The sequence below is a fragment of the Fopius arisanus genome, unplaced genomic scaffold, assembly GCF_000806365.1.
Source record: "Fopius arisanus strain USDA-PBARC FA_bdor unplaced genomic scaffold, ASM80636v1 scaffold00119, whole genome shotgun sequence".
In the NCBI taxonomy this organism is placed as follows: Eukaryota; Metazoa; Arthropoda; class Insecta; order Hymenoptera; family Braconidae; genus Fopius; species Fopius arisanus.
In genome coordinates this window covers 65,683-76,242 of record NW_011887858.1, presented here as the reverse complement: position 1 = coordinate 76,242, position 10,560 = coordinate 65,683, and the positions used below count along the sequence as shown (strand labels likewise).

Sequence of the window (10,560 nt, the reverse complement as noted above, 5' to 3'; positions counted from 1 at the left end):
AAAAAGTATCAGGATAACATGAACATCGAGGAGCTATTCACTGAAATTTTCACTGAAAGTGAAAAATTCGAAATTTTAGAAAAAGTATCAGGGGAACATGACAATCGAGGAGCTCTTCACTGAAATTTTCACTGAAAGTGAAAAATTCGAAATTTTTGTCAAAGTATCAGGAGAGCATGGCAATCGAAGAGCTATTCACTGAAATTTTCACTGAAGGAAAAATTCGGAATTTTTGTAAAAGTATCAGGGGAACATGACAATCAAGGAGCTATTCACTGAAATTTTCACTGCAAATGAAAAATTCGAAATTTTTGTAAAAGTATCAGGGGAACATGACAATCGAGGAGCTATTCAGTTTTTAACCAATATTTCGATTTATTAGTCAGTTACAAAAGAAAAAATTGAAATAATTAAAAAAAAAAAAATTAATGACGCGGGATCGAACCGTGGCCGTCGGCGTGGTAGCCGAGCACGTTACCGTTAGGATAACGCACTATTGCAATAATAAAATTTCATTAGGAGTATATATATTGCAAAAGTTTCGTTTTTAAAAATGTCAAATTGTTCAATTTCACTGGATATCTTCTCGATTTTCAAATATTCAGTTTTTAAACGATATTTCAATTGATTTGCAATTAACAAAAAAAAAAAATTGGAATTATTTTGAAAAAAAAAATGAATAATGCCGGGATTGAACCCGGGCCGCTGGCGTGCCAGTCGGGCACGTTCCCGCTAGGACAACGCGCTCCTTTAAAAATATAATTTCATTAGTGGTATATCTTCAATGCATTGAATATTTTTTTTATTTGAAATTCCACAAGATGTGGTTTCCCCCTTCCGTACGTGCTACAGTCGGCTAAATTTCAGTTAAACAAATGAAAAACAAAAAGCATTCGTACCGCAGAAAATAAAATTCACCCCGTCGACTTGATGGACACCCCAGCATTGCATTAAAAACTTGTTTAATAAAAAAAAAACCACCCCAGCATTGCATGTTGCGCCCTCCATCTCTTGGGGTCACTCAAACCCCCAGAACTGAGCCTCTACTTTAGTCAATCCTCTTTGACGCACATTGTGTACAGCCTTTTTGTTGGAAACTTGCAGTATCTCGTTGAAGTTGAAAGCCGGGAGGAAAACATAACCTTCCTTTGTTGCTGTCATCTCATTCTCACTTATACATAAATAAATGTAATTTTTATAATAAGAATGTCAAGACACGAAGGAGATAATGATTTCAATGAAATGCAGAATTTCAATGAAGACAAGAGCATCCATTTAAATACCTATAGAAAACTCGTGAAATCCTACGTCGACCTGGTACATTTGATTTTATTGTTGGTTTTGGCAAATTCTTTGTTATTTGATTATTTTTTTTTTAGCATCTTTACAGTGCAGCTCTTTTCTGGGCTGATAAAGTTCTTTCATTGAGCAATGATGATCCAAAAGATGTTTGCACTTTAGCTCAGTGCATGTATTTGATGAAACAGTATCATCGGGCTGCTCATCTCATCAGAAGTCGAGGCTTGGAGAAGGTAAAAACATTATGATTACGCATCAATAATTTTTTTTCCAAAAAATCAATTTTTCCATTTTTTTCCAGACCGATCTTATGTGTCACTATTTAACAGTTCGAAGTTTACTAGAAGCTAAGGAATTTAGTGAAGCTTTACAAGTTATGAATGAATTGGAAATTTGCACCAACATATCGCAGTCTGGAGTGAGTTTCATGGCTCAAACTAATATTCTTCAAGATGCGCCAAAGAATGTAAGCAATTTTTTTTTCATTAACGCAATTTGTAAAAATTATCCTGTTCAAGTAATGAATTGTTATTCATACAGGTACAAAGCGCAATTCTGTACGTAAAGGGCAGAGTTTATGAGGCAACTGATAATAGGACAGTCGCCACGGATTATTATAAACAGGCACTACACTCTGATGTTTATTCTTATCAAGCGTTTGAGGCTCTAGTGCAGAATCAAATGCTTTCTGCTGCTGAAGGTAATTAAATATTAATAAATCATTGTGTATTTTTATGAAAACTTTTATCATTTCAATTTTTTGTTAGAGAGAGAATTACTAGAATCTCTGCCATTCAATGAGCAATGCTCAGAGGCAGATCGGGAACTACTGAAATTACTTTATGAGAGTAAATTGAAAAAATATCAGGAGCCTACAGAGGACGTGTCATTAACGTCCTGCAATGTCAAAGGAATCCTCATCACCGACAAATTCCAGGAGAACCTGGACATGCAAGTAGCTAAAGCCGAACGACTGTATTACAATTGTGATTACCATCAGTGCTTCAATCTTACGGAAAAGATTCTGAAAAAAGATCCGTACCATAGCTCTTGTTTACCAGTGCACATAGCATGTCTAGTAGAATTAAAAAAGACCACAACATTATTTTATCTGGCACATAAACTCGTTGATCTGTATCCTGACATGGCTCTAGCGTGGTTTGCTGTTGGTTGTTACTATTTTGGTATAGGTAAGTGAAAAATTTGGAATTTACCTCACAGGAAATTTAGCAAAATAGGAATTATTTTCAGGTAAAAGTGACCATGCACGAAGATATTTGGCAAAAGCAACAGCTCTTGATCGGTTATTTGGTCCAGCCTGGCTAGCTTATGGACATTCCTTTGCTGTTGAAAATGAACATGATCAAGCAATGGCTGCTTATTTCAAAGCCTCACAATTAATGAAAGGATGTCACTTACCACTTTTATACATAGGCCTGGAGTGTGGCCTAACGAATAATCTTAAATTGGCTGACAAATTCTTCCAGCAGGCACAAACTATTGCACCCAACGATCCTTTTGTCATCCATGAGACTGGAGTGATATCTTTCTACAATATGGAGTAAGTCCTTAAAAGCTTATTATATTAATGAACCATCTAATGATAAATTTATGTTCTTCATTACAGTTATAAAACGACAGAAAAACAATTCAAAGAGGCAATGAGAAGAATTCAAAATGGACTGAAGGATGTTATTCTGCCTAGTAAATGGGAGGCATTACTTAACAACTTGGGGCATACATGTAGAAAGCTCAAGAAATACGAGGAGGCTCTGGACTACCATCAGCAGGTGATGACCATTAACAGTCCTCAAAAGTACTGACAATTCACCCCTGTAATGTCTTTCAATCCGTTTTTTATTTATTTATAATAATCAGGCATTAGTGCTGAATCCATTAAATCCATCAACCTACTCGTCAATTGGCTTTATTCACGCACTAATCGGCAATACTCAGGAGGCAGTAGATGCATTTCATCGAGCCCTCGGACTCAGGAGAGATGATACATTTACCACAACAATGCTGGGCTATGTTATGGAACAACTCATTGATGAGAGCCCACCTTATCTCGGTTAAAAAAAAAAATTATTATCTACTGAAGGTTATTCAAGTATGAAACTTTATATATGATAAAAATTCGCATGTCTCTTTCCAGATGCCCCAACCGAAATGCCAAAGTATAAATTCTCGGACGCGCGATCGTTCTCGCAACCTTCTGAATGTTCGGATAATCAGGCGGCGGGACCTGCTGGAGCTCAGGATCAAGAAATTAACAAATTACGAGTTAATTTGTTCTCCAGTTGGGGTGAAGACTCGGGGAAAAATGATGAGAATACGTCTGATAAAAATGAAAGCAGATCTCGAGAAGTTGTGAATTATTCCACTGGAGATATGAGTTCGGAAGTTGAGATGTTGGATTCTTCGACAGCTCACATAGAGTATAATTAAAATTAATAAAACGCCTTCATTTTTTCGTCTAAACTGAATGAATCCTATTTTTTTCTCTCCTTTTTCATTTGAGTTTCAGTGATGATGATGATGATGATGAGAGAGAGAAATTTTAAGGGGGCGGTTTCTGATCTACGCGCATGCGATTCAGCCACAAGGAGGGAAAGAGGGAATATGAGTTGGGGAGACTGAGAGAATACGATATTCAATTAAATAATACTCACTCCAAGCTCTAACATTCAGTTTGCCGAGTGCCACCGAGTGTGGCTAGTGATTGAGAATCATGGCTGGTGTTTACTAATCTAGGATTTCTATAAAGATTTACAAATTACTCTCAATTAAGACAGCCGGAGTAAAAACATTTTTAGAGGGCAAACAATACGAGTACAATATTCTCATAGAAATCCAAAAAATTAAATAAATCACGACTCAATAAAAAATCATAAAATACTCGTCAAACTACAAAATTTTAAATAAAAAAAACTTGTTGATTCATTTATTTATTCCACAGTAAAAAATTGTTTTTTTTTCTCATTATTTTTCTTTTTTCATTTATTTATTATTGAAAATTGTGAGGAAATGAATAAAAAGTAACAAAGTAGTGCGTAACATAAATTGGCGAGAGAGAAAAGCAGTTCGATGCCGTCCCTTCTGCAACAGGTAATAATTAATTCGACACTCAGGTTTCAGTGGTAGATATTCAGATGATGATTTATCGATTCAATTGAAACTAGCAAAGACCAGTGAATTTTGATTTGAAAATTTGTTTTTCATGATTAATCTTGATAGAGCGGAATTGTGTTCTTGTTCTGGTGATTTCCGAGAAAAGAGTAGCCGTCTGAGAGCGCGTGAACTCACCGAATATCCTTTGTAAACAAACCGTTCCGACGTTGGCCACCGTGAAACAATGCCGGCAACCACGTGTTCAGAAACTGACCTTCAACATACATTTTCACCTCATTCATTGATTTTCTTCATATTAAATATTATTGCTATTTCGTATATCGATATATCAGTCGCTTCTTTCATCGTATTATTGACAATTGACAATCTAATGCTTCAATTAGTATGTTTTAATCAAATATTTTTTCGATTAATTTGCCATTGCGTATTCGGATCGACATCATCTATCTTTATTTTATTGGGGGGAGAGGTAGCTGCTTCATTTGTTTTGTTGATTCTACAGAGTAATATTTCGAGAATTGGTGAGGATGGATTGTAATTAATTGAAGGTAATTCTTTTGTACCTGCACACTGAGTAGATGTACACTTACGAGTTTTTCTCCTCTTGATTCCAAGAACTTGGGATTTGGCTTTTCTGCTCTAGCTCTTTGTTCGCCTTTCTTTTTCCTCATCCCTCACCTCTCACCCCTCATCTCTTAATCCATCGAAAAATTTGTTTTCATTGGCACTACGATTGGGCTCTTTGTGTGATAAACTTGTAAACCCCATCATACGACAATACGCAGTTCAAGTGTAATGAACGATACACCAGTTTCATTATTATTCTCTACACAAAATAAGTCGGTTCGTCAAAATTTCCTTCATTCATTCTACCAATTCAATCCAATATGTTATGGAAGACAGACCATTGCTAATTAACGCATCATTCATAAATATATAAATAATTTGAATGAATTTCTTGTTTTTCCAGTTGGCCATGTCGTTTGAAGGAGAAAATGGAAATCCATTAGAGGTATCGAATGATGAGACCATGAAACATTCCCAGAACCAGCATAGCATGCCAATGCAAATGGAACAGAGGGATACCATGATGAAAAGAGAGCAACATCAGCAAAAGCAACAGCAGATTTCACGAGAGCCTCTCCATCAATTCGAAAAATCACTGAGTAACCTGTTGCTCGATCTCCCACCACCCCCAATACCGACACCTGCATCCTACTATCAAGCACACTCACAGGATTCACTTTCAGGATACAGGCCTGAAACAATCAAAGAGGGGCACTTGGATGGTAATAGAATTCATATAATGCATACTTCTTTTCTCGTTTATTAATTTAGTTATAATATTATGCTGAAATTTGAAATCCCTCCGTTTCTATATATTACAGCAAATATTTTCCCCAAGTGTTATCGTCATACTTTTGTTCATATTTTTCAACAGTCACTTGTTTATCTTACACACTGCGATTATATTTTTCACAAGAATTTCCAGACTATCTTTCTCTCATTTAAAATATCATAATCGAATCGTTTTCACAGGGAACATGTCGATTTCCGATTTATTCGGACTGGGAATGCCAAGAGGGCCGCTAATGGACAGCCAGTCGTCCACAGGTTTTTCTCCAGGATTTCGACATCATGCACAACAACATGAACCCAATTTTGGACAGTACCACCAATTCAATTATCAGGTTGATTGCTATTATTCATCATAATTATTTTATTGAACATATTGAACGGGAGACAATCTTTTTTTTTTCACTAAAACAAATAAAACAACTAGTTTCCAGGAAAAATCAGTGGCTCTCGTATGACATCCAAAGATAGTCGGTTTTCACTCGTTCAATACAGATAGCAAATGTTTTGTGCTTTCCACATCTGTACATGACATTTGAATACGGTGATATGAATATACAGAAAGGCTATAAAATATCTAGAAGTACGTAGAGTTGCAGCGGATACTGAAACACGATATTCGATTTTCGGCTTATTAAATTCCAAACGGTTGTATAATTTCAATAATTTCTCTACATTAAAAGGCCCTGCGTATATACACCCTTATGTGTCACAAAGTTGAAAATTTCAAAATTTCAAAATTTTTTATTTTAAACCCCAAAAAAGATGGAGCCTGCATTGTCCTCAACTACTTACCGTTAAGGAAAAAAAAATACTCACATTTGAAGATACTTATGGCCTCTGAGAAGCAATTCACGAGCATCTACAATATGTTTCCAAGTTCTCTTACAAATGATATATGAGGTGATTCATCAGGCGGAATAGTCCACGCAAATTTTTATTGCCATTTCCTTTTTCTGGTACAATCGATCCTGAGGATACTTTATTCTTGCTTATAGCGAATACGACTTTTTCTTAGCCTCAAGTTAAAATCCAAAGTAGCCACATTGGGCATTGAGTACAATAGTCGAGTGGATAATATGAATTTGTAGAATGTGAGGGACATTATAAGGGCGACCCGGTTTACAGCTGAGCCAAAGAATTTTCCGGCACAAGCCCAACAACTCGGTTATAACGTTATATCTATGACCAGAGTGTTAGCAACAGCCTCTTTCCATTCGGCACTTTTCCCTTTTTTTATTTCTCATTGTCATTCTCATTCTCTATCACCATATGCATACACATAAGTTTAAATACGACTCTATTATTTTGGATATTTTCCAAGGATTATTCTATAGAGCGATTAATCTCAAAGTAACGTTAAAGTCATAGAACCATTACAGAGAATTAACCCCCCTGTCGAAAATTTTGTTTTCTAGCAATTCGATGACGAAAGTAGTGGCTACCATACGTATTCGTCGAGTATCGACATGCCAACTACACCGAATTCGGTGACAACACCAGGAAGTCCCAGTACTACTGGGAGTGCTTATTCCTATCCTTACAGTTACTCATCCAGCACAGTAAATTCGTCTCCATCGTCAACTCGTTCGTACTATAATCAACTGAGTTCACAGTCTCCATCAGTTCGTCAAAATTTGTGTGGTCGTGCTATACGAGGTTCTCCGCCTTATAGGTACTATTACATTTGATTTATTGATTATTATAATGAGAATAAATGTTAATAGTAAAGTCTAAATGATTTTAATCATTCAACAATGACAATTAGTGATTGCAGTAGTCCAACGATGGATCATCCTCATGTAATTGGTTGCAATTGCTCGAGATCCAATTCCCCAGCGGATTCCGATATGAGTGGAGGCAGCGCAGTGGATTATTCTCTGCCTGACATGATGAGTGTTTTATCACTGAATCGTTCATGGTGCTCGGATTCAATAAATTCAGCAATGGATTCGGATATGGAGAGGTATCACAGCAATCGGGCAACTGCAATGCACCGTGTACCCATGAAAAAAATCGCTGCAGCACCACCGCCACATGGAATTCGTCATCATCATTGGTGCCCAAATGGCAATCACGTTACGAGTTTTAATCCACCAAGCACCGAATCGCAGTTGTCATTGGATCGCGCTGCGAAATTCCACAGAAATGCTGCTGCTCTTTGCGAGGCTACACACACCTGGAGTGGTACTCTACCAATGCGTTCCCAGAAACTCACTGGATTTTCGTCAAAAGTTTTCCTTGGAGGATTACAGTGGGATATCACTGAGGCACTTCTCATTAACACTTTCAAGCAGTTTGGTCCTATAAAAGTTGATTGGCCAGGTAAGGATCAGTCAGCTGCTCAGCCCAAGGGATATGCTTATATTATTTTTGAATCGGAGAAACAAGTGAAAGCTTTGCTTTCATGTTGTACACAAGTGTTCTCCAATGGTGGAAGTTACTATTACAAAATTTCATCAAAGAGGATGAAGGGAAAAGATGTTCAAGTTATTCCCTGGGCATTGAGCGACAGTAACTTTTCCAAGACACCTCAGAAATTGGACCCAGGAAAAACAGTTTTTGTTGGTGCCCTCCACGGTATGCTGACAGCTGAAGGGCTGGCAAGGATCATGGATGATCTCTTTGATGATGTTATCTACTGTGGTATTGACACTGATAAACACAAGTATCCCATTGGATCAGCTCGTTTAACTTTCAGCAGTAAACGATCCTACAGGAAAGCTGTTGCTGCCGCATTTATTGAAATTAAAACAGCTAAATTCACCAAGAAGGTACAGATTGATCCATACCTCGAAGATTCAGTGTGCTCTGGATGTTATGTACAGCAGGGGCCATATTTCTGTCGTGAACCCATGTGCTTCAGATATTTCTGTCGCACCTGTTGGCTCTACCAGCATTCGCTAAGAGCCATGCGCCATCACAAACCCCTCACTCGTAACTCTAAAATCAATCAGGTTGTTGGGTTAACACCAAACTTTGGTTTAAACGGTGCTGGCAACCGTCTCTAAGTAGGAATAATTTAAGTGAAATTATTAATCACCAATCACCACCTGGAATTTCACTTATAGTTCGGAGCAACCCCTTTTCTAAATTTTTTTTTTCAATTTAATTAAGGGGGTTTGGTTGATGGAATGGTTTTTTTTTTCTCATTTCGAGAGGACGATAATTGGCACCGGCGATCGTAAAACGTGGCTACTTTGTTAATAATTGTTTCTGTTTTTTTTTCTTTTTTGCCTATTAAGGTATGTTTTGAATCACAATGTTATTATCAGTAATAATAAGTTGAGCCGTTAACCCTTAAAAGTTACACATGAATGAAAAATACCCGTAAATCATGTGAACACACAAAATGAAAGAATAATTGCAAAGGAGAGAGCGTTAAAATACCAATGCTTAGATCCATTGAGGGTGTATTTTATTTATTCGTTTATTTGGGGACTGACTCTCAAGTTACCGTGCAAATATTTTTTTTATTGACGGAGGTGAATATATATTGAGAAAAATATATACATTAATCGTGCTAAATTGTCAACGCACTGAAGAACAGTGAATGGAAAATATTCGATCGAGCTAGACTAGATCTTGGCTTTTATAGTGAAATAATGTTGGTTTTTTTTCACACTATGAGCATAGGGAGTCATTCACTGTTTGATAAAAATGTATCAATTTCTAAAAATAATCGATAACATTGACTTCTATTACGTTATTATGTATTGAGTGACAGTTCACTCTGGTAATTACTAGATTTCCTATATTGTGTCTTAGAGTTATTCGGCGATCGGATACTGTGCGTTATTAATCATTGGAGTAAGTTTTATTTATTTATTTTTTTTTTTTTCATCTGAATACTTGATCGCTGAGTATCATCATTATTTGGGTGGTATTTACTCACATAACATACGTCCAACGTAAACAGAAGTCTAAACAAATCGATTATGTAGTTGAACATTGCTCGAGGCAGTTGATTGTGTAGAAAAAAAAAAGTTCTAATGATGTTACTTGAGGCACGATATTTATCCAATACTTTCATTCATTATTGTGTCGTTATATATATTTTTTTTTACATACAGTTGTATAATGTAACGATTTTGGGCTAATCAGGACTGCAAGAGGGCCGTAAGTTAGTGAGAAGAACAATGTAGCATAATGTCTGTGATACGCGAGTGAAACTGTTTTCTCAATTAATCAAAACTGTATTCATTATGGGCGATTCAGCACAGACTAATTTATTTGTTGACGAAATTTAATAAGAAAAAAGTACACGGTTTACAATTTCCAAGTGCAATTGTAGTGATTCTATTATGAATTTTTTTTTTTTCATTTTATTTTTACTTTTTTTTTTGTCTTTTGTTTCAAGCAAAAATCTCAAGTGTAAATGGGTAAAATTAAGTTCTGGCCACTTTTCATTCATTCCCCAGTATGGAAATGAAAAAAATCATGCTTTTTCATGCTTTCTTTTTTTTTTTCACTTGATTTAAAAAAATCTGTTAAATTAAAATTCATATCTTTGCAGATTACTACTCTCATTTTTCTTGTTTACTTTGCTTACCCTCTCTTATGCTTCTTCTTCCTTCTCCTAATATTCCTATTGATGTGGGTATGAAAAAATTGAATAGACAAATATAAGGTATTGCTTCCAGTAGAAAACATGGATTATTTTTCTTATCCATAGCTTCAGTCTTTCTGCACAATTCATTCCTATTTCTGATGATAGACATAGAATATAATAAAAAAAAAAACCATTTCAAGCAAATTGATTTCAATCACGGA

At 36.0% G+C, this 10,560-nt stretch overlaps 2 protein-coding genes across 4 annotated transcripts; both read left to right on the top strand.

The window, feature by feature from the left end:
• Positions 1 to 1,097: 1,097 nt before the first annotated feature.
• On the top strand, positions 1,098 to 4,211 carry Cdc16 (cell division cycle protein 16). Its single transcript, XM_011313403.1, has 9 exons — positions 1,098 to 1,317; positions 1,380 to 1,532; positions 1,601 to 1,765; positions 1,840 to 1,999; positions 2,067 to 2,489; positions 2,551 to 2,860; positions 2,927 to 3,089; positions 3,178 to 3,370; positions 3,455 to 4,211. The coding sequence occupies exons 1-9, from the start codon at positions 1,207 to 1,209 to the stop codon at positions 3,745 to 3,747; spliced, it is 1,971 nt and encodes a 656-aa protein (XP_011311705.1). The 5' UTR covers positions 1,098 to 1,206; the 3' UTR covers positions 3,748 to 4,211.
• Positions 4,212 to 4,265: 54 nt separating this feature from the next.
• Positions 4,266 to 10,176, top strand: orb (polyadenylation element binding protein orb). 3 transcript variants are annotated; one of them, XM_011313393.1, is made up of 5 exons: positions 4,266 to 4,407; positions 5,402 to 5,720; positions 5,971 to 6,122; positions 7,206 to 7,462; positions 7,556 to 10,176. In XM_011313393.1, the coding sequence occupies exons 1-5, from the start codon at positions 4,387 to 4,389 to the stop codon at positions 8,796 to 8,798; spliced, it is 1,992 nt and encodes a 663-aa protein (XP_011311695.1). In that variant the 5' UTR covers positions 4,266 to 4,386; the 3' UTR covers positions 8,799 to 10,176. The 3 variants fall into 3 exon arrangements, with proteins under 3 accessions (XP_011311695.1, XP_011311694.1, XP_011311693.1); XM_011313392.1 differs by lacking the exon at positions 4,266 to 4,407 and adding an exon at positions 5,176 to 5,274 and having other exon boundaries at positions 7,565 to 10,176; XM_011313391.1 differs by lacking the exon at positions 4,266 to 4,407 and adding an exon at positions 5,176 to 5,274.
• Positions 10,177 to 10,560: the final 384 nt, after the last annotated feature.

Excerpts from the sequence above, each read along its gene's own strand:
- Cdc16 (XM_011313403.1), top strand. The coding sequence starts at position 1,207 with ATGTCAAGACACGAAGGAGATAATGATTTCAATGAAATGCAGAATTTC. Across the intron at positions 1,318-1,379 it reads TGAAATCCTACGTCGACCTG|CATCTTTACAGTGCAGCTCT; the intron begins GTACATTTGATT and ends TTTTTTTTTTAG. Across the intron at positions 3,090-3,177 it reads CTCTGGACTACCATCAGCAG|GCATTAGTGCTGAATCCATT; the intron begins GTGATGACCATT and ends TATAATAATCAG.
- orb (XM_011313391.1), top strand. The coding sequence starts at position 5,227 with ATGAACGATACACCAGTTTCATTATTATTCTCTACACAAAATAAGTCG. Across the intron at positions 5,721-5,970 it reads CAAAGAGGGGCACTTGGATG|GGAACATGTCGATTTCCGAT; the intron begins GTAATAGAATTC and ends TCGTTTTCACAG. Across the intron at positions 6,123-7,205 it reads ACCACCAATTCAATTATCAG|CAATTCGATGACGAAAGTAG; the intron begins GTTGATTGCTAT and ends TTTGTTTTCTAG.